Source organism: Pygocentrus nattereri, chromosome 18 (genome assembly GCF_015220715.1).
Source record: "Pygocentrus nattereri isolate fPygNat1 chromosome 18, fPygNat1.pri, whole genome shotgun sequence".
NCBI classification, from domain to species: domain Eukaryota; kingdom Metazoa; phylum Chordata; class Actinopteri; order Characiformes; family Serrasalmidae; genus Pygocentrus; species Pygocentrus nattereri.
In genome coordinates this window covers 20,850,888-20,874,494 of record NC_051228.1, presented here as the reverse complement: position 1 = coordinate 20,874,494, position 23,607 = coordinate 20,850,888, and the positions used below count along the sequence as shown (strand labels likewise).

The window sequence follows — 23,607 nt, the reverse complement described above, 5'->3', positions numbered from 1 at the left end:
CCCAACACTTCACCCTACCCCTCTATCTCAACAAAAATCAGGACACCCTACCCTTAGGTGTAAACATGCAAAAGTGGTAGGGGCAAAGGCTGAAATGGGACTGGGTCTTAATCTGGGTTAGTATTTTTGGGGTTCACTCTGGTTTTTGAGGCTTGCGCTCCATACTGTTCTGTGATGATGATAAGCCATTAAAAACACACAATTCAAAGAATTTTTAAACCGTATAAAATATTTAATCAGTTTCTCCCTCATTCACTACATCATTTAATTTAAGACAATTTTAAGACAATTAAAAATAGTTAAATCACACCCTCTAAATCAACCCGCTTCCTTTCATTAATTCATTAGTGAAATCCTTTTTACTGAATGTATTTCAGTAAAAGTTACAATCAGCCAATACCATCCCACACAAAACGCACCCCCCCCACACCCCCCACACCACATGAGCAGTAACATAGCTGTTAAATTTATGGCTAAAAGTGAACCTGATCGTGCTTCACCCATTCATTTCTCATTAAAACAAGAACAATGAAATTATCTATTTATCAGCAACGCAAAAAATATGAAAAATAAATAAATAACAGTCAATATGCACTGAGTGCATTTCATCCGACCACATCACTCAAGGCAGCCAATAAAGCTAGTGACCTCTTACTTGACCAGACCAGCTGAGCAGAGACAAGGTATTGACAAAAACGGCAAAGTAACATTACAGTTTAATGTTACTGGACTGACCCTGAAACTGATAGCGGTTATTGCTAAGAAAGAGTTCCATCAGAACAGGTAACATGGTGCTAACCATGGAGCTGTTACACAACAGAAGCAAACAGAGAAAGATTTAAAAGAGAATAAAACTAGAGGGAGGAAATACCATTCCTGCTAGCTTCTCGGTTTGTGGCAGCAGTACTGCATGTTGAATTTCGTTATGTTAAAAAGGTTCTTATCCCAAAATAATCACATTTTCTTGGGGATTTAAGATGGTATGGTGAAATGATGAATTATTTTCTCAAAAACTTATTATTTTGGGATTTTATTATTTTGAGATTTTATCTTGGGATTTTGGTGACGTTTTATTTTAAGTGGTCCTTTTAAATAAAAAAACTAACTCAACAGACTAATAAGACACTGTGAAGAACATATGCTCTTGACAATCACTGATATGTTGTTGATGTGTTACTGATAATCTGCTAAGAGTTTATTAATCATCTACAAAGGACTTAATAAGGTGTGACTGGGCTTTTGAGCTATTAAGACAACATTCTGGTGTTTTGACAAAGTAAGCAATTATTTCAGGATAAGTCATTATTTTAAGATACGTCGTCCACATTTTTCACAAACTGCTGCCAGAACTTTTTTCTCTTCTACCTGGCAAAACTGTTCTTCTATAGGAAGATGTAAACTGGTGTGCAGGTTTGGAGCCTATTACTCTACACCAGTGATGCCCACTTACAGCCCTGGAGGATCCCTGCACTGCATAGTTAACCCACTGCTGTAACCCAGCAGATCAGCTTAAAGAGCAATTAAATTAGCAGGATGGTTGCATTATAGTCAGAGGTGGATAGTAACTAGTTGCTCAGATACTATGCCATTGAGTCAATCAAGTCAAATTTTGACAGATTTGTAGCTTGAGTATTTTAAATGATAACACTTTTACTTCTATACTATATATATACTAAAGTTTCTATATACTTTATATAGAAAGTATATTAGTGTGATAAGTCATATGTCTTTCCTCAGTTACATTTTAAACTGAAAGGATCCACACAGAGCTGTATAAACCTCAGTTTCTGTGCTGGATGTCCTAAGACAGGGGTCGACAACTCCAATGTTAGGAATGGCCATTTTCAACAAAAATCAAGAAGCCACAATATTTTATGTTCATTTTACCATCTTGGCTGTAAATTTGTCTCAGTATGTGCTCATGTACCAGTATAGGCTAAAACATAAATGACTTACTTTGCTCTGCTTTAAATTTTAGCTCAGCTATAGCTGCTTTTCTCACATCTCCAGCAGGAAACTTTTCCTCAAAAGTGGAATGTTTCTTGTACAACAGGGCAGCAAAACAGCCACGCTTCTGACCCCTGTTCTGAGAAGTTCCCTAACAGCTCTACAGGTTATTTAAAGTAGGTTTCTCAGTTGGTACGTTTGTGCCTCTACTTCTGAGTACGGATTTAGGCTACTCCATCCACCACTAACCTAGGGCTGCAAAAATCAGTCCACAAAGCTGATTATTTTTCTGTTATGTAAATTAGTTAAATTTACTTAAAAACCAAAGCTGTCTACACAAAATTTGAATATTTTGAAAATATGTTACAATGCATTCTATTTAGATTTTGTAATATATTGAAAACATATAGAATTTGCACCCAATGAAAACAAAATAACTGTTATTCAGTAAGACACTACAGAAAGCACAGGGGGCAACACGGCTTCTGTTTTGTCTCACCATATAAGAAGAAGTGGCTTGTCATTCCACAGAACTTTGAATGATGTACTTTTAAAAGGAAAGGGGAAAAACACACAATGGTTTGATTAATCAAATAATAAGTGATAAATTAATTGAATACAGAAATAACCATTATAGCTGCAGCCCTACACCAAGCTATGCAGTTCAGGGATACTGTAAATTTGGATGGTTACCCTGACAACAGGTTTAATTTAAGGTACTCTGAGCTTTGTCTTGTGTACATTCAGTCAGTTCAACTCAGTGCTCCCTTAAATTGAGCCCAAAGTTAGCTTACAATCCCCCATATCCTGCTTTATCAGATATTATGAATGCCTATTCTACATTAACATCCCCATGAGGTCAGCCTTCATCACAGTAACTCTCCCAATCTGTACGTTTCATTAAAATACTGCAGATGCCCAGCCGTTTAAACCCTTCAGTAAACTAACCGCAGAGTCAGTGGTGTGTATGGCAGTATAAAGGCATGCTTGATCACCTCTCCCACTTCAACTACAAAGGCAGCGGTGCCACAGATGGCTCAGATTAAGAGTGTCTGTGTGATAACAAAACGAGTGTAAAACATTAGCAGCTGTCCATTTCCCCCCTCACGAGTTCAGAGAAACAGAGGCCATTCATGACCTCTTTGGTCCAGACATGACAGTGGCCTGATTTCTTTCCATCTTGTTGGCAGTTGTATTGGAGAAGATGACCTTTAGTGCTACCTGGAATTTTCTGGAAGGAGTTTCTGAAATAAGCGAGCCACGGCCACGTCCACTCTCATGACCAGAGTGACTCCCACCAGCAAGAACACACTGCTCACGATGAAGCCGCTAGCCTCAAACATCAGCCTACATCAAAACACAAAACGTATAAAGCACAATATATAAATATATAAATCACAATAAAGCAAGTCCACTCCTAAAACTTGCATCAAATATTGTCATGCTATGTAATAATCGATAGAGCTGCACTGTATCTCTCAGCCTCATCTGTTTGACAGACTTTTACACTGTTTTAATGTTTTCATTCATCAGTGTTCTGTCACTACAATACCCATCATGCATTCTGCAAATACATTATACAACTCTTGGGAATCCTTGTGGTGTCAACCAATCATGTTAGCCAAATAACTCTAGGCACAGGCAAGCAAGCATTAGTATAACAATATGCTAAAGAATATAGTGTATTTATTTTTCATTTGATTATTTAACTATCCTAATTTCTAAATTTCATTATCCTAAATTTAAATTATCCAAAATGTTTTATTGAATGATTTTCTCTTTTAAATGTATGGTTTTAATTCTGCTTTTCTATCTGCATTTAATGAGCTCTGACTCTGAATTTTCTCATTTGTAAAGCACTTGGAGTGACAAGTGTTTGAAAGGTTCTGCATAAATAAACTTCCTTGTTTTGTCAGAGGGAAGGTTTTTACACACTTAGCCAGGAAAAACAGCCAAACTGACTATAACTATACCTGAAGTAGCTATATCTGTGCTACCTTTAGATCCTTATGTATATCCTTAGTGTTTGATAAAATGTTAGGTGTTGTACGAAAAAAAAAAAAAAAAAAAAAAAAAGCAAGTCTAACACTTAGGTAGGCCTAGCCAATAAACCTAGTTAGTACTAGTTTCTTTTAACATTAGCTTAAAGTAACCGAAAGCATTTTTTCAAGTAGTTTTTTTTTAATTTGCTTTAATTGATTCATTTTCTTCACTACTATAGTTACTCATATTAAAGTGAATCATCACTACAGCAGCAGCACTATGAGGATTTGGAGACCTCTGGTGGAAATGTGTCATTGCATGCAACACATGAAAGAACACTGTACAGCATAGGTTGTGCTTCAGCCCCCTTCACCGAGCAGATGAATCTGATAAATGAAAGAAATTCAAAAAGGACTCAAAACTTGGTGAAGGACGCATCTTCTGAGGATGTGAGTGAATTATCTACTATTGTCATCACATGTTCATCAGTATAATGTTGACTTTGCATGTGAGATATTAACATCCAGCAGGTCCTTCTTTTTAAGTCATTATGATGTCAACACATAAAAAGAACCGACATGGCATGAAAAACTCTCGACCGGACGCCTCTGACTGTTAAATGATCATTTCAAGCTTACAGCTCGATTATTTCAAGCTTTCTCAGCAGCGCATGCTTATCAAATTTTAGCTTGTTTTATTCTCTGGACTAAGCTGAAATGCTGCTTATTTCAATTTTAACAGAAAAAATCTGAGTGCTGTTTAGTGCAAGTTGTAAAAATGTAATAATGCAAGGTTTCCCATCTGAAGCTGAATTCCAGAGTATTTCCTCTATAACAACAGAAACATCTCTGTACAAGTTTTTTTATTTAATCATGTTCTAAATTTAATTATGTAACTTATGATTCTCCTTTAAAGGGAAAGAATGTAAAGTGTGTATCTGTGTGTGAAACGGAGTCTGTCACTCACTTTGGTGCGAACACTTTCCACACCATGAGGTGCCTCCTGAGGATCGCTGCAGCACACACTGATGCCAAAACCTGCAGACACACACACACAAACACACACACGTGTTATCCCAAATGAAAAACGAACAACACAAACAAACACACCCTGATATCAACACCTGCACACCTAAATCCAGCCAAACAACAACTGATAGCTTATGGGGTCCGTCTCACGCCCACATCACACAAAGCTGAAGATCACCATCTGTCTGCTCACAGTTGCCTTGTTTCCAGTGAAAAATGCCTTTGAACACACCATGAAGATGACAGCTGATGTTCCCCACACACAAACGTACTGCACCTGTCTAAAACTGTGAAACTGCAGTGTACAAAGTAAAGAATATGTTGTTTGAATGTTCATGTTTAAGCTAAATCTAGAGTGTGAAAGTGAATCAAACCATCGGCAGCAGCAGCAAAAAAGTCTACTTAAAAGTGAATGTTTATATATTAAACAGTGAACTGAAATGTCTAGTCACATGTTCATAATTACACGAAAAAAGAAAATACATGAAATGACTCTCATGCTTTACTTAACGTTAATGTGTTGGCATTACCTTCAGAGCTGTTTATTCATAACAATATAATAATCACATATTAGTTTAAATACTTGGACATTCGAATAGCAAAAAATAGTTAAATGCTCATTCTTGGTGCAAAAGTTATAACTGTAAAATTAAGTTCTCTCTGTGTGTCCATCCAAGAGTGCTGTTTTCTCATGTAGCTTTCTTTCTTACTTTCCTCGCTTACTCTCTCTCTCACAACTGACGCCAATTTAACATGATCAATCAGCCAAAAAAGTGCTGATGAGGACTGACTTCAGCCAATGATGCTGTACATCCTGTACTGACCACAGGCAACTGTCCACCATGAATCACCAATAGTCCACTGTAGCTATGTGCCTCATTTCGTAGTCCATGTTATGCCCATAATAGGAACTCCAGGTCTAAGCTCCATTTCTCTATGGCCAGAATAAATAAATAGGGCTTTCGAAAAATCTATTGCACCCTGTGGGAGATAAAAATGTTCAGAACCCGACACGTTTTGTCTTGCATATATTTTTCTCCTGTATATCACTGGATATGAATATTGAGTTTGTTAAAGAGCCTTAATTTGGGGCAGTCGTGGGCTGGAGGTTAGGGAGCTGGCCCTGTGACCGGAAGGTCGCCGGTTCGATCCCCAGGACCGACAGGCCATGACTGAGGTGTCCTTGAGCAAGACACCTAACCCCCAACTGCTCCCCGGGCGCCGTGGATAGGGCTGCCCACCGCTCCGGGCAAGTGTGCTCACTGCCCCCTAGTGTGTGTGTATTCACTAGTGTGTATGTGGTGTTTCACTTCACGGATGGGTTAAATGCGGAGGTGGAATTTCCCCGGTTGTGGGATCAAAAAAGTATCACTTAATCTTAATCTTAATACTAATATTGATACAAGTGAGCTAAAGCTTTTGTGTATCAATCTGATGTCACTTAGGTATGTGAAAGTAAAGCGGGTTGTGGCACTGTTCTGGCGAGTTGTGCTACATTAAAATGTTCCACATGTTTAATACAAAAGCCTGCTCATATCATGCAAAGTCAGCTTCTTTTCCCTGTTCCACCTTAAATGATGAGGCGGTTCAGAACATAAGGTTAACTGCTGCACCATTTAAGGTAGAACAGGAAAATTAATAAGTAGCTGTCGAATGTTCTGATAAAATGTTCTCTGAAAACGTTAGCAGCATTATACAATAATTAGGATATTTTCATAGCCTTAATCAGCGGTAATATTAAGCCGAGTCTGTACTGACCTAGCCTGAGTGCAGGTAAGTCTGTAGAGCTTTTTGAATCAAGCTGTACAGAATGGAAATATCTATCGTATTTCACTGAGTATCAGATGAAGAACAGAGAACTGGTGGGAAACCTGCTTCTTTTGTTCTGTCTTCTCTTCATCTGCCCTCAATCTGTAAATGGAAACATGATACCACTTAAAGAGGCTGCCGGTCTAATAAACTCAGTTCATTGTGCAGTAGTATTAACTTACATGTAGTAACGTTCATATTTCATTGTAATTCCGAGGTTTCAGTCATATTCAAAAGAAGAAAGTTTCTAGGACGTGTCGTGTTCAGAACATTTTATCTACCAAAGAGGTGCTATAGAGATGATTTTTCGAGGCATCAGCTTGGTGTGTTCCTGCTTAGCCAACTATTTGCTAACTGTTCCTGCTTAGAAGCTTAGTTGGATCGAACTCTGGATTTTCTGTTTCACGACAATGGATCACTTTTTCCCAGGCTACATCACCCTGGCAGCTTATGCTACATGTCTGAGCTGCTCCATGGAAAGTTAAGTTTGGGATTTTGGATCAAAAACTTCTAACTCTTCAAACAACTAGGGTCAAGCCTCTTATTTTGTCATGACATTTCAGGTGAAAAAGGTCAAAAATGGCACGTTTTTGGCTGAAAGGAAAGCAGAAAAAAAAAGGCGAAACAGAACTACAACAAACGGTCAAAATCTAACACTTAATTATTTGAATGAAAATGCGAATGAGAAATAATGATAAAAAAAAAATAAAAAATTAAAAAAGTCTTTTTTCCTTCATTGTCCAGTGCTGGTCAACGCAGATGCTGTGTGGAACTCCCTCATGGTTTCTACAAGGAATATTAGACTAGAGACTTATTATTTCTGTTATTATTTATGTTGAGTATCAAGAGTGGGTATGACAGTTAAACTTCCTCACAGCGACAGCTGTAGATTTAGTTAAAAATGATGAAATTCACAAATGAAAGCCAAAGAGTTAAATATAACTGAAAAATGATGGAATTCAGTGCCTTGGATGACCAACCGCTCTGAATTTTATACTAAATTTATGTACTGTAATCTTTATTGTGGGTTAACTTTTCATGAACTGTTTATTTTTTGTGAGCTCAGTTTTGTTCTGCTGCAAACAGGTATTAAAAATACGTTCTTAAATAAAATGGCAATTTAAAATAATACAGGTATCAAGAACCAAAAAGCAATTCAGTAAGCACTAACACAGCGGTGTTGCTTTTTTGTTTTACATATTTACAGAGAATATTTTCTTTTTCCTTCTTTAAAAAATAAGCCACTTGACTCCTCTTCATCTTTCATGTGATTTGTCTGTTTGTCATGATTTCTTGCACACACACAAAGATCAATCACAGCCTGAGTGCATAAACCTGGGTTAACAGAGAAAGTTGTTAGCTGCTGTCGTAAAACGAGTTAAATGCATCTGTTTTGTGAAGGCGAAATTTAGGAATCCTGTCTAATATGAACCTGTTTCATGAGACGGACTCCTGAAGACACTGCTGAAGCCAGACAGGACTCTGAGAGGCAATGAATGAGTTTATTTATTTTCAGGTTTTTTTAAAACTATAAAAAAACCCATATTTTTGAAACAGTACGAAGACTTTCTAAGGGCATAAAGAATCAGCGCAAGTGTGTGTACCTGAGCTCCGGTGATGAACAGATAGCGCGCCGCAAGCTGCAGCAGTGCTGAACTGAACTGCTGAGGGTTTTCCCGCAGCCTCATCTCCATGACCACATCATCTCCATCTTCACCTGAGCGACCGGTTCGAGTTCCGCGCGCCTCATGCACCAATGGCCAGAACAGCAGCAGTGGACAGCCAACTGAACAGCCAGAGGAAAAGAGCAAGGTTACATCAGTGCCTTGAGCCTTAGACCAAACGACTTATCAAGCGATTTCACAGACACATTTATAATGTCGCAATAAAATCATGAGAGCCTTGCTAGAGTTTCTCGCTCGTGTCATCTCCATTGTTTAGTGTAAGGTGGTCAGGATGGTTGTCTTAGGTCAGTCTTTTTCTTGTCTTGACGCTGTGACAAAATCAACCATGTTTAATATTATAATGAGTCTTGGCTCATGCAAGTCTCTCTCTCATTCTGCCTATCGCACCGTACGCATGCGCTCGCTTGCCTGCTCTCTTGCGCGGCATGGGCACGTCACTATTTGCATATAAAGCACGGTTGATTTTATCGCAGTGTCATGATGAGAAACCTGACCCCTAAACACTAAACTCTAAATGATCGAGATGATGTGAGAATGATGCAACTCTTCCAAGACTCAAGATTCTTCTATACATTGGAAATTTGTCTGCGACAGTGAAATCGCTTGAAAAATCGTTTGCTGTAAGGTCAGCATTAGTTTTAAGCTGGAGTTATCATGTTAACTTTGCTAAAGACTAGAAGTCAATAGTCAGCAGATTCCTTCCTGTGAAGACATCTCCAAAACGTCCCTCAACCCACTCAAACTGCATTCAGCTCTTCTTTATGATCTCGCAGAGAGCATGATTTAGTGTGAACTATAAAAATGAACAGAACTTGACTGGATAGTCAAAGGAACAGCAGCTAGTTGAGCAGTTTTTGTGACTGAATCTTCTCCCATCCATAATAATGCACTGTCCTCCAACATCACACTTTCTTTTTGCAATCATGATCTAAAACTAAAAACGAGGTCAGCTGCACCTGCCCACAGTCCTTATACATGGCCGAGAGGACGGCATGATGTTAACTGATTATTAATTGTAATAAGAGTATCATGCAGTACATTACAGTCACCCGTCTGCACATTTTGCTGCTAACAAAAAGCTCTCCTCATTATAAAGATGGAGGTCTTTTGAAGCCGCCATATGAGTAAGTGGGCGAATCATGACTTTGATCACTGCTTTGTGATCTTGCTTAAATGTGCTCCATAAGAACTTCAGACATGGTATTCACAAAGGTCCTGAACACTCCAATTCAATATTACATCTTTACTTCAAAGCCCAAAAGTTATTAACCTTTTAGCCACCCTTATAATGAATTACTAAGTATGAGAAATAGACGCTACATTAAGAGTCATTAATGATCAAAGAACAGCCAAACCTGAAATGCAAACTCCATCTGACAGCACACAGATTCAAGTTTCTAAAGGCGATGAATTTACACAACTTTCCCTTTACCTTAAAGGGATTTTTATCCAAAAAAAATCTCCATAATAAATTTATGATGTTACCAAAGCCATTCAGACTGGTTTGGTGTGAAACGCTTCAGTCTGGCTTAAGCTTACAGCGTCAGAACTGTTCACAGTGGTGGTGCTAGGATGTCCAGCTCCAAGCTCCCGCTCATACAGTTATTAAATTAAATGGTTATGAATACACTGCCTGATGTCTGATGTCTTTATATGTATTCATACATGCAGGACACCATAAGACAAAATAGTCCCCAAAGAAAACATATTTTTTTATTTACCAGTACAAAAACTACTGAAAAGACACAAGCAAGTTCACCAGAGGTTTTGAATAGTAAATAAACGTCGATATTTGTGTTTGTGACCTCACTTCCTATCACCACCACTGTAATGAAACTGGAGTCTCCAAGTTCAAGGTGATTCATTTGACATCAAACCACTCTGCATGTTTAAATCTCAACAACTGAATTATTCAGAAATTTGGAAATTACACATTCTATGTCTTGGCTGATGGGCTTTGTGTTCAAAAGCATGAAGACAGCCCTATGATTAATAAATTCAGTGCACCTGTTGCTGACACAGGTGTTTAACTGCATATACAACTTTGTACAATCTCCAAAGCAAAGGGTTGACTAATAGAATGTGATGCTCTGGAGCAGCAGGTCACCATGTCCAGAGGCAGGAGTCAGCTGGAGGGGTACAGAGACCCCAGCATTGGGCTGTGGAGCAGTGGAGTTCTCTGGATTGATGAAGCTCCATCCAACACTTTGGGGATGAGTTGAAGTGAACCAGGCCTGATCATCCAACATCAGTACCTGACCTCAATAATGTTCTTGTGGCTGAATGCAGCACCGCCCCCCAGTGAATCATGCTGGTACTGCTAGGGGGATGTTGGCCATCATGTCTCTCAGACCAAGCATACCCGAAACAAGAGAATTCAGCAGTGATCAGCATGCATTGAGATGCAGTGCATAAAAAAAAAAAATACTGAAAAAATGAGCAACTACTGCCCTGTACTGCACACTTGGAAACTAAATATTATACATAAACAGATCAGCCATGTCTTTAGGTGATATGGCTAGGCAATGTGACTATATATCATTATCACTATAAATTATATAAGACAATATAAGCTTTTCTGAACAGCTTGTGGATATTATCAGTACTTGTAGGTACACAGGCAAACAGCATGCTTCACTATGAAGAGAGGTTAGATTAGTTCTGTTAAACTGGATTTAGTTCAACACAGTACTCCAAATACTGAATAAAATTATTGTATTTACAATTTTCAATTCATATTTCTTCAAATGTAATATAGTGGTTTATTTATGTCTGTTCCAACTGATAGGAATATTGCTATGTATTGTTAAAATTTCTTATAAAACCTCCTTATTAATACCCTTGATTTCAGAAGTGCTGTCTACAAACTTTTGGACGTATACAGTAGCGTAGCTGGTGTCTGAAGTTTGCTTCCTTAATTTTGCACTGGAGGTTCGAGGCTAAGAATTAATCAACAATAGCATGCATAAACCTTCTTTCAGCCACTCTTTATAGATAACAGTGAAATATACAGATGTTAGATTATATAATGCTAAGCTTCCATTACCTATGAGCTATATTAGCATTATAGCTCCAGTTTCCTACATTTGAGATAAGGTGCGAACAACTGTGTAAACTCAAATGTTCATCATGTTCACCTGTACCTGCAAACATGATGTGTGAGGCGAAGGTGTTGAGAGTGACAAGCGAGGCAGGTAGCACCGTGCCCGAGTGGCCCTGAGGGAAGCCAACAAACGCAGCACCCCACTGGATGGAGGGGAAGGTGGGCAGGTGACCTGTAGCATGGAAAAACTGGGAGGCAGCAAGAGACCACAGAACCACTGGAGCCCAGGGCACACTGAACACACCTGTGGAGAGATCAGCAGGACAGAGATAAAACTCCTCGAATCACAATACATACGTACAGTAACAAACATTACATAACAATAACCACACATTACTAGGTTTAATTAAATAGGCTAAATGTTCATTAGTTCTACCAACCTAAGCATTCTAGCTTTTCTTCCATCATTAGCAATTTATTACTTACACTAACTGGTTCATGCCTGCTTTTATTTACTATTGGCAACATTCATCGTAAGCAGGCATTATTTTATTAAAGACTTACTATTTGTTAGCATTCTTTGCTGCAGTTTCTGTTTTAAGTAACTGATTTATACTTGCTTTTATTTGTTATTAACAACATCAGCATTCTCCTATTATTATTATTAATGACTGTAGTGTCTGCAGTAACTGGTCCATGTTTGCTTTTATTTAGCCATTAATGAGGAAAATTTCATTTTTGCTCACTAACTACAAATTGTTTACTAGCAATGCAGTCACCAAAAGAAAGAACACACTGAACTGAAAGCCATAACTGAGAAACAAGGTCACTTTTACATCTAATTTGATGATTTATTTGTGCTTCTGAATCACCATAATGCTGATAATGCTTTAAAAGGTGATATTTGGTGCTTTGGGAAAGAGAACTGAGAGGACTAGAGGAGTCGTTTAATTTATATTACATAGCAAAATTATGAAAATAAAATACTTCACAGTTTCCCAAATATATTTAAAGCTGAATTCCAGAGCACCTTCTCTATAATGTAAAGCACATGGATGTAGATATAGAGTGTAACAGTGTGAAGTTTGTCCATCAGGGGGCACTGTAACAGACGTCGCTTTAGTATTCATTTTAGTGAAGAAACAGCCATTAACCTCGACAAGATCTAACGCACACAGTAACAGCTTTTAAACCAGAGGTTTGTAGTTTATTAGCAAAAGATCTTGAGTTATTATTTACATGATTTCCATTAAATAATTTCATTTAATCAATTAATGCTTAAAAGCTGACCAATTTGCTTTTGTTTTGAATGAGAACTGAATGTGGCACTTTGGACCATTTTCGTCCAAAACGTCAGTGGCTGGAAATTCAGTGCATCCCTATTAAAATAATATTTGGAAAATATTGAAATTTACATGATTTTCTACTTGCCCCGAATACCGTCAATCAGTCAAGACATGTTTGGTAGGGATATTTTGCTTCTTTGGTTTAGAACTGGAGCTGCTAAGCTAACAGAGCTAACAAACACTGGAAGTCAATAGTCACCCAACCCATTTCTACAAATACATGCAAAAATCTTTATACTAGCTTCAGATTATATTAATTAATTGGTAAAATGGCATGGATAAATCTCATTTATGCATTTAATCTAAAATTGGAATCATCATCATCATCATCATCATCATCATCTGCATAACATCACACTTTATGGTATTAGTCCACCTTTAAACTCGGGGAAGTGCAGTGGTGTGTTGTGAAACATTAAAACAGACCTACAGAAAACAAGTGTAGCATTCCATTTAGAAAAACAGAACGCAGAAAATTTTAATATGTTTCACTGAGCTATAACCCACACTGACTTGTCTGCATGACCTGCATTGAGACCTGGATGCGGTTTGAGAAACGTTTGGAGCATGAATTTGCAGAAATGGTGTGGGAAACTATTGACTTTCAGGGCTGGTAAGCACTGTTGTCTTCATAGTTTTAGTTTTAAACTAAAGACGGGAACTTTTGACACCAAATTTCTAGGTTCACTGACCATTTGAAAAGTGTGTTTTTCCCTTAACTACCAAGTAAAGAAGAAAAATGAGTTTACTGGAGTGACTCTGCAGGCTGGAGAGGGTGCTGGAGGAGGAGTGGAGGTGCAGCACAGCTGCGGCCTGCAGCAGCATTAGCAGGAAGGCTATTGCCATGCCTTCAGCGTGCAGCAGCAGCAGCCCCAAGCCCAGCAGCCCACAGAGCAAGACCAGCGGTGCCGAGTACACAGTGCCCAGCCCATAGGCCTCCACAGCTGGACGCCCGTCCGCCTCATCCCCCTCCGACCCTCCATCCTCCAGGGACTGCCGGATACGCTGGTACAGCTGTGGTATGAGGTGGTGCAGCTCCGCTTGAGGGCTAACTCCAGTGCTGGCGCGATACTTGGGTGGGGGCACAGACGTCCCACGGGAGTTCAGAGGCGCTCGCATCTTTAGAAACACAGTCAGTGGGTCAAGCCACAGCAGCAGCAGCCCAAGACCCAGGAGTCCAAAGGTGATCCGCGGCAAAACCACCTGTGCAAGGCTAATCAAAAATCGAGAACATAAATCAGGGCTTTAAAATCAACCAAAATAAAAAAAGGTCCTTTAAAAAAAAAAAAAAAAAAAAAAAAAAAAACACCTTATTAGTTTATGTTCCTGATCATATTAAAAGAGAATTCCACCGGCTTTCAAAATGTAACATGATTAAATGGTTAAGATGTAAACATTCAGAGAGGTTTGGTATAAAATGATCTGCTCTAGAAAAACTAGTTTGAATTGTTTACAGTGGTGGTGATGGGAACCAAACGTCCTTAGCATTTAAATGCCTCTAAAAGCTCACTCAGTGAATGTTCATGAATACACTGCTTGATGACTTTATGACAGTTTTGAGAAGCCATTCATGTCGGAGAGGTACACACAGAACACTAAGTAAAACATTTTTTCAGATTTATCACTATTTTACCATCTTCAACATTCCACATAAAACTCAGAAGACCCGTAGGTTCACTGTTGGTTTTGGATAGTAAGTAAAACGGCTATATTTGTGTTATAGACATCAGGACTCCTGGTTCCCATCACCACCACTGAAAAGGAAAAAAAAAAAGTCTGTAAATTTGTCTGTAAGTTTACTTCTCACCGACTAAATTTTGCAGAATTTTTTAAAAATCTGTGGAATTCTCTTTTAAAGACTCATCTGAGTTTCTTTAAGAGACAGAAACATCTTTTACCTTATCAGCTCTGCCAGATTCCTGAAGCTGTCTCCAGGAGTGGCACTGACTGCCCAGTGCAGACCCATGCAGATAGAAGCCAAAGGGAGCAGGCAGCGGGCAGTAAACACAGCCACGCTGGTGCAGTTTAAGTTGCCGTAGTGCCTCAGCCAGCGGTGCAGGAGGAACGCCCAAGCAAAGAGCGAGGCGACAGAGAGGATGTAGTGCAGGTTGCGCACGCGGCTGTCCTGCACTCGCGAGAGTGGTGTGAGGAAGGCCGAAGGTTGGCAGGAGCCCTGCTCCTCACGGCAGCTGTGGAACGACAGGGAAAGGTAGAGGCAGCCCACCAAAATGGCTACACTGACCAGCAGGGCGGTGCTCTCGCGGCGGACTGTGGAGAGAGGCAGAGCAGGCGGGAGAAGCCCAGGAGGTTTCTGCGTGTCCGATGGAGGACTGGGCACCAGGAGTCCATCCCAGTTCAGTCGAAGCGGAATGTAGAGGCCCAGCGTGAAGAGCAGAAAGGTGACCACGCGTCCCTCGGAGATGACATAGCTGTCCGAGAGTAAAGAGGCACAGCGCAGGAAGAGGACAAGAAGCGGTGGGTTGAGGAGGAGCCACACAGACAGACGGGCACTAGAGCTGCACAAAGACCATAAAAAAGACCATGTTGTGAAGATACTACACCACATTGAGACTGTGAGATCACTTTCAATATGTCTTAACTTCAAAGGTGTTTTAATAAGAAACACCCGTATCTCCCAAACCGTAACTTTACAGGTGAATGTGTGGTAATGTGGCACACTGTGCTTTTTAACATTTATACTGGGCCATTTTTCATGAATGAGACGTTCACATCAGGTAAAGAGCAGATTGCATTTTCAAGAGAAATAAAAAGTTTAAAACATTTTTTAAAATATACTAATTCATATACAATTCACATAATATATATTATATATTATGTACATTTATATTTATTTTTAACACACACACCCCCATCAGGTATAACATTACCCTTGTTTCTATGCTCATTGTCCATTTTATCAGCTCCACTTACTATATAGGTGCACTTTGTAGTTAAGCAATTACAGACTGGAGTTGTTAGCCCCCTTTTACCCTGTTCTTCAATGGTCAGGACCCCCACGGACCCTCACAGAGCAGGTACTATTTGGGTGGTGGATCATTCCCAGCACTATAGTAATACTGACGGCGTGGTAGTGGTGGTGTGTTAGTGTGTGTTGTGCTGGTACGAGTGGATCAGACACATCAGTGCTGCTAGAGTTTTTAAACACTATGTCCACTCCCTGTCCACTCTATTAGACACTCCTACCTTGTCAGTCCACCTTGTAGATGTAAAGTCAGAGATGACAGCTCATCTGCTGCTGCACAGTTTGTGTTGGTCATCCTCTAGTCCTGCTGGCTGGATATTTTTGGTTGGTGTACTACTCAGTCCACGAGTAAATTCCAGCAGCACTGCTGTGTCTGATCCACTCAGACCAGTGCAACACACATTTTTAATTTTAATTTGTAATCAACATTACACGGGCCAGTGTTGTCTTACCTGCCACGAGTAAAAGCCCGTCGAATCCTCCATAGGAACGCGACCTCAGACATCAGTGCCCCCGCTCCAAAACACCATGAAACCTCCACAAAGCCCAGCGTGAAAAGCTGACATGCAGCTACGGCTGCACCCGCCAGCAGCCCGGAGAGCAAGGGAGCCTTCAACACGCTGCCCTGTAGGACCATGAGGGACAGCTCCGTCAGAACGAAACACGCTACACAAGCAAGGCCCAGGACCAGCAGACCTGCTGCCATTTTAAGAGGGTTAAAGCGGGCCCACGAGGCGCGGCAGGTTTCCCTAACGGAATTTAGGTAAGCCTGCATGGAGGCTGTGAGCTCAGCTGAGGGTGGAGCACCTTCACTGACTGAGCTCAGGTACTGAGAAGACAGTTGGGTGAAGTGGGACTGAAGCTGGGACAGACCGTCTGCTGGAATGTCCTTGGCCATGTTTGAGTAGGTCTCCAGGAACCGGTTTACCTGATAAAAGATTTGAAAAAACATTATAAAAATTGCTATCCATATTTATTTTATGTTTTAACTAGAATGTCTTTGTTATGGTGCATTTAAGGCTGAAACATGGCTATGATCTCTGATCTGATTGGCTCCCTGTATTGTGCTTCATTTAAAAGGCTGTCCAGTCTGAAAACTCCATTGTTTCTTTCTTTTCTATGCAATTTTGTGAACATTTCATAAGGAATGGAACATCACAAATGGTCCAAACTTTTTATACTAACATACATTAAAATTGAATTATCTATATTCAGCTACATACAGCAAAGCTCAAAAATTCAGCAGTTCCCATCATGACAGTAAGTGGTTTTGCTTGTAAAAACATGATTTATCATTAAATAAATCTGGTAAATTGTAACAAGAATCATAAGTACAAATAAAACAGGGTTTCCTTAAAGCGAGGTTTGGAAATGGACACAATGACTCTCATAAAAATCACTACTTACTCTATCAATATTTGTGTTTATTGTACTATTATTGTTTTTTGAGCATATAAATGCCCTCTGACAAGATAAACATATATAAACACTTTCTAACATTTTAGTAGTGAAGTTATTGCTTCTCAATAAACAACTTTACTTTAACGTCTCATCTCTTATTTTTCACCTGTTTGACGTTGATCCACAGCGCCTCTGCCTGGCTGAGACTCATAGATGCACCCAGAGAACTGTTGAGGGGAAAGAGAGGCAGTAGAACCTGTCCTACGCTGCTGTATGGAATAGGCACTCCCAGCAGCAGAGCCAGTGTGGGCACCAGATCAGTCTGAGGAACAACCTCCGGCTCCATCTGCACACATTTCACACAGACACTCCTTCAGTAATCTTCAAATCATTCTTCCACTCTTCCTCACAAACACTGAGTGTCTACTTTTAACAGATCTGTGTAAACTCTACATGTAACATGCACATCAGACCATAAACACAAAGCATGTTAATGCATCTTCTTTACTAACGTGTAAAACTTATTTGGAACAGTCATTCAAATGTACTGAACAGTCCAGAAGGTTTGTGGATGAGGAACATTAAGTTCAGGCATTTCTCTAAGTGAGATTTCTCAATTAAGTAGATCTAGACCTGTGAGCCGGGTGTTGGGAACAGAGGGGATCCACTGTAGAGGAAGAGAGCTGCATCCGTCTCCTTCTGGCTCTCTCCACCATGGTCTCCTGTGTCCGTCATGCCATGATCCCCCATCACCACCAATAGGGTGTCGTTCTGCAGTCGCTTAATCACTGACCTGAAGTCAGAAAAGTAAAAACATAGACACTCTTACTACACTGAAATCAGTGGTTGTTTAAACATGCTAATGCTGCTAATGAGAATGAATTACCTATCCTCCCTATTAAACATACCCAAGTTTATACAACTAAACAGTATTTTTTAAAGGATACATGAAAAACTTTTCTTTGAGCATGTGTGTTGTGGCGATCAATCAGTGGTCCTTACACAAAGACGAATTACCATAGATGTGGGCAGTTTCATTTTACAATATGAATTTGGATGCATATTTAAATAAAAACCATAACTTCACAGACACAGGAACTCGCCTGATTGGGCAGAGAATGGGCAAGCTCTACAGTCCAAGACTAACTGGACCAGATGTGTTATTTTAGGTCTAGTTCTCCTGTAGCAGGGCTCCGCTTTAAACAATGCAACGCTGCCCCTGACCTGATGACTTCGTCCATCTGTGTGAGCTTTTCTGCCATGGCAGGATGGTCAGGGCCAAATCTGTGTCCACAATGATCCACACCCAGAAAGTGAGCAATCAGGACATCCCAATCGTCTCCCTCCACTGTGAGGAACACATGGGCTGTTAGAGTTCTCCATTAAAGAGATAATGCAGCAAAAAGAGGATATATAGCAAACGGTTTATAGTAAAATATGGTGCAGACAAAATTCTGGCTTTAAGCTGTCAGCTAAGATTGTTTTTAGCTTTGTTTTGTTCTTTATATGTTTACAAACAGACAGAATGTCATGCAGTGTCAGAAACCACTTCAGTAGATTTGCCAGAGATACTCACTGGTGGGGAAGATGTTCTGGAGGATTCCGTTGTCCACCGTGTGTAGATCCTTCACATTGAAGGAGGGGAAGGGGAGCGAGCGGTGGAACTTTCTGGGGAAAAGACTGACCCATGTGTCGTCGCCCATGAAGACCACTCGCTTGCCTTCATAAAGCACAAAAAAAAAAAGACGCATCATTCCATTTTCCATCTTCTCAAGATCAACACTGCAAAAAAACAATATCTTCTCTTAACTCTACTCAGTATAGCTAATATCTCTCATAGTGAGATGTATCTTATCTGTAGATACACTATATTGCCAAAAGAATTCACTCCCCTATTCCAATCACTTCCCTGGCCCAGGTGTATAAAACCAAGCACCTAGGCCTGCAGACTGCTTCTTCAAACATTTGTGAAAGAATGACTTGCTCTCAGGAGCTCAGTGAATTCCAGTGTGGTACTGTGATAGGATGCCACCTGTGCAACAAGTCCAGTCATGAAATTTCCTCACTACTAAATATTGCACAGTCAACTGTAAGTAGTATTATAACAAAGTGGAGGCAATTGGGAACGACAGCAACTCAGCCATGAAGTGGTAGGCCATGTAAAATGACAGCATGGGGTCAGCGGATGCTGAGGCACAGTGTGCAGAGGTCACCAACTTTCTCAATTTCTACAGACCAACTTCATGCGGCCTTCAGATCAGCTCAAGAACAGCGTAGAGAGCTTCATGGAATGAGTTTAAATGGCCAAGCAGCTGCATCCAAGCTTTACATTACCAAGCGCAAGGCAAAGCATGGAATGCAGTGGTGTAAAGCGCCGCCACTGGACTCTGGAGTGGCAAGTCACGCTTCTCTGTCTGGCAATCCAATGGACTACTCTGGGTTTGGCGGTTGCCAGGAGAACGGTACTAGTCTGACTACAAAGTTTGGTGGAGGGGGAATATGGTGTGAGGTTGTTGGGCCCTTAGTTCCAGTGAAAGGAGCTCTTAATGCTTCAGCAGGCCAAGAGATTTTGGACAATTTCATGCTCCCAACTTTGTGAGAACAGTTTGGGGACGGCCCCTTCCTGCTCCAACATGACTGCACACCAGTGCACAAAGCAAGGTCCATAAAGACATGGACAAGGTGTGCATGAGTTTGGTGTGAAAGAACTTGACTGGCCTGCACAGAGTCCTGACCTCAGCCCGATAGAACACACGACTGCAAGCCAAGCCTCCTCATCCAACATCAGTACAGTAAATAAAATGTGTTGTAGTCATGGTGACCCCTGGTTCTTATCACCACCACGGTAAATTCTACAAATGAATCATTTCACACCAAAACAATCTAAATGGCACTTGTTTACATTTCAACCACCAAAATGTGCAATGAACTGGCGGAACTCCCCTTTAACATCCCAAATCCTAGACCTCCATTCTATTTTATTTTTTCTTCCTTGAGGTTCACTTACTATCTCTGGTTTGGTTTAGCAAAATCAGCCTAATTCATTTTTAGATCCATTTTCCCAACTTCGCGGTATCCTAGGCTTTTCTTTATTACTATGCCTTTAAGAGTTATATATGTAAATGACCTCTGCTCTCATTTGCTGTCTTCCATTGTGCCTCATTCAACCAAAAAAAAAAAAAATCAGTGCCAATGTTTCTGTTGGTGTTTTTAATGAATCATGGTCCAAATAATGCAGCTCCATCACAATACTGAATCAGCAACACATTAAAGAGCCAATATTCTACCATTTTCTTGCATATTATTATTTCCCCCCCCCAGTAACTTTTTTTCCAAGTAGCCATAAAATGTTATATGAGCCTGTTTGGAGGTCATTTGGTTCAGCCTTGAATTTTAATATTTTTATTTAAAAGTTGATCTTTAATTACGTTAATAAAAATATCAGATAAATCCATTTCCACTGAGAGGCCACTGTCCAATAACAGGCCTGCAGAGAGTGTTTAAACATGTGCTTTTGTTTCTGTGCCTTGGTTACGTGCCGGTGTAGCACATGCGGTTTTTGGTTTTTCTTTCTTGTTCCCTTTTCGTTTTTTTTCTCTCCTCTACCTTTTCCCAGGTGGACAGATGATTTAAAGGGAGGAGCTGCCAATCAGGACTGCTGTTTCCTCATCTGTGGGCGTGCTTTGGCAAACAAAAGAGCTCCATGACTACAAGACACTCCACGTGTGAGATGAGCTGCCTTCACCTAAGAGCGGTGCGATGGTAGTGGGTCTAAGTAAGTACCTTGTATGTGTGATGCATGTTTATAGAGGTTTTATTAGCACAGCGGAGTATTAGTACAGTGGAGCCCAACTCCTCTGCTCTAACTCACCTGCTTGACCCAGCTGGTGGACAAGGTTATCCTCAAGGACAGCGCTGGAGGCAAAGTTGTTCCCCACATCGATGAAGGTGGGCAGGGAGCCGGTGGTGAATCCTTTGATCCTCTGCATGGTAGTGGTGGGCGGATCAGCCCTGAAGGTGTACAGCCTGGCCTGGGACGGCCGAGACGAAGCCATCTCGTCCAGGATGGGCAGTTTGTTCTCGAAAGCTCTGGGCGAGGTGTTCCCCGGGTCGTAACGAGTAAAGTCAGCCTTCAGGGCGTCAATTATGAGGACGACGGCTCTGCGGAAGCGCGGCTCCTTCAGACAGAAATCTCCTTTCACATCAGCTCCTGGGGGAAGGACGTCTGCACAGGTGCTGGTCCTGTTGACCTCCAGCCGCACCAGCAGGAACCCCCCGACGAAAAGTAAGATGCCCATATAAAATAAAGAGCATATCCAGAGGAGGAGGGCCAGGACAGGCAGGCTCTTCATTCTGTAGAGGTGCTTATAGCAGAGAATGAATGAAAAGATGGGTGTGAAGGTGGGCCCATAATCATTCAAACCTAAATAATGCTCACGGTTTTTAAATGAAATGGTTTCATGTAGCAGTGTATCAAAATGTACAATTCACTCTGCAGTCCATGGAGTTCACACTAAAAATTAAGCTACAAAAACAGCCTGTTTTGAATTTTTGCGATGTCATAAAACCAACACATATATATACACCCATTCAGCCTACAGCATCTTAGCCCTGCCCAGTCAAGCTGAAGTTATAAGAAGTGTTACAGTCTGGATTGCTTTTGAATGAGAGTAGCCAATCAGAAGAGAGGTCATTTGCATGCAAGGTAACAAAAACGGTCAATCTAAGGGATAAACATAGGCTGGAAAGGGTCACATACAAAGTAACTGTGTTTGGTTCATGCAATCACACAAACACCATAAGTGGACATACAAGAAAACTAGAATATGGACCCTTTAAAGGGTACATATGGCATGCTGAAGGCACTGAGCTAGACTTAATATAATGCTAACATGAAATTAGAGTAAAGTTAGTTCTCAATCCATAATCCTCTGCTGTTGACTGAGGTAGAGGATATTGCCAGTTTAGCCAGTTTAATGGGGTGCTAATAACTGCAGCCACTACCATGACAGCTACAAGAGAGAGAGGGGCATTGAGATTCAGGACTGGTGTGACATGCTGTGAGTACAGTAAATAAACTGTATGAACTGTCTCTGTCTCCCTGTCTCCCTGTCTCCCTCTCTCTCTCTCTCTCTCTCTCTCTCTCTCTCTCTCTCTCTCTAGCACGCTTTATCGTTATACTGACCTTGCACAGCTCTGCTCGTCCTCCCTCTCGCTCGCTCGCTCGCTCTCAGCTCAGTCTGGTAAAGGACCGTACAGACTCACTCCACGTCCGCTCTCAGTGAAGCTCCACAACCACATCAACAGCGGCTGACAGTGTGAATTAGAGCCCGTGTTGTTGAGCTTTGGTCTCGGGCGTCGCTGCTGCCACACTGCGGCTCATTTCATCTCGGACGCCTCGCTGCCAGGTTTCCTTTTCCGTCGACATGCGCTCCTCTGTCCGACATCAGAGTGTCAAAATAAAAGTCGCGGTTATTTTCCAATTTCGTTTATTTGTATTTTATTAGGTTGCGTGGTTTTAACTACGAAAATACTATGCAATCTACCGACCTTTCCAGCCTCTCTTTATTCACTTGTATTAAAGTACAAAATTTAATGCCAGTCATTCAGAGTGGTTGGTTGATGATGGTAAAATAGCAGGCTTGAGTAAGTTTTGTTTGGCGAGCTTTTATATATCAACTGAGCCCTGCTGATGCAAATAAAAAGAATACGTCCTCACGACTTAGTAAGGCGTGGGAGTTAGATAATTAAGCTTGACTACAGGTCAATAAGGCATGATCTCGTCCCCACACCTTAACAAATGAATGGTCACAACTTAATTGCCTTATTCCCACGCCACAACTAAGTTGTGGCTACGCATTAGGATCTTATTTGTATGGATTTGAAAATAGTTTTACCCTAAACCAATCATTAATGATGTTCTCAGAAATCAGGCAGTGAATTCACAACCATTTCGTGTAATAACTCTGTGGGAGCTTTGAGACGTCTGGTGATTCATTTTGACTCAGTAAGCTTCTCGTTTTAAAACGTGTTCAAATGACTTTATTCAAGTTTTAAAGAAACAGTGAGTAATCTCTGCTCTGATTGGCTGCCCTATATTGCGCTTTGTTTAAAAAGACCGGGCTGAAACGCTCCTTCACAGTGGGCGGAGTTAAACCGCTGTAGGCTGAACAGGCAGATGTTTGGATATGATGTCACAAAATCATTGGCTGTTTTTGCAGCTTGGTATATCGACATGTGTGGAGTGTCTATTTTTAAAATTTTTAATAATGCTTACATAATTCATAAAACGTTTAATAAATAGTTTGAAAAAAATTATGAAGCTTTCATTAAATGCACCAATATTCAAAAATAATTGATTAATAATGAACCCAGTAACCAA

At 40.5% G+C, this 23,607-nt stretch overlaps 1 protein-coding gene across 2 annotated transcripts; it reads right to left on the bottom strand.

The window, feature by feature from the left end:
- Window positions 1–209: 209 nt before the first annotated feature.
- pigo (phosphatidylinositol glycan anchor biosynthesis, class O) lies at window positions 210–22,643 on the bottom strand. 2 transcript variants are annotated; one of them, XM_017697254.2, is made up of 13 exons: window positions 22,411–22,643; window positions 21,097–21,589; window positions 18,802–18,945; window positions 18,450–18,573; window positions 17,859–18,018; window positions 17,392–17,571; window positions 16,277–16,752; window positions 14,740–15,357; window positions 13,591–14,054; window positions 11,596–11,799; window positions 8,372–8,553; window positions 4,897–4,967; window positions 210–3,294 (listed from the first exon to the last, which is right to left on the bottom strand). In XM_017697254.2, exons 2-13 carry the CDS (start codon window positions 21,575–21,577, stop codon window positions 3,165–3,167), a joined length of 3,234 nt encoding a protein of 1,077 aa, XP_017552743.1. In that variant the 5' UTR covers window positions 21,578–21,589; window positions 22,411–22,643; the 3' UTR covers window positions 210–3,164. The 2 variants fall into 2 exon arrangements, with proteins under 2 accessions (XP_017552743.1, XP_017552744.1); XM_017697255.2 differs by having other exon boundaries at window positions 21,097–21,578.
- Window positions 22,644–23,607: the final 964 nt, after the last annotated feature.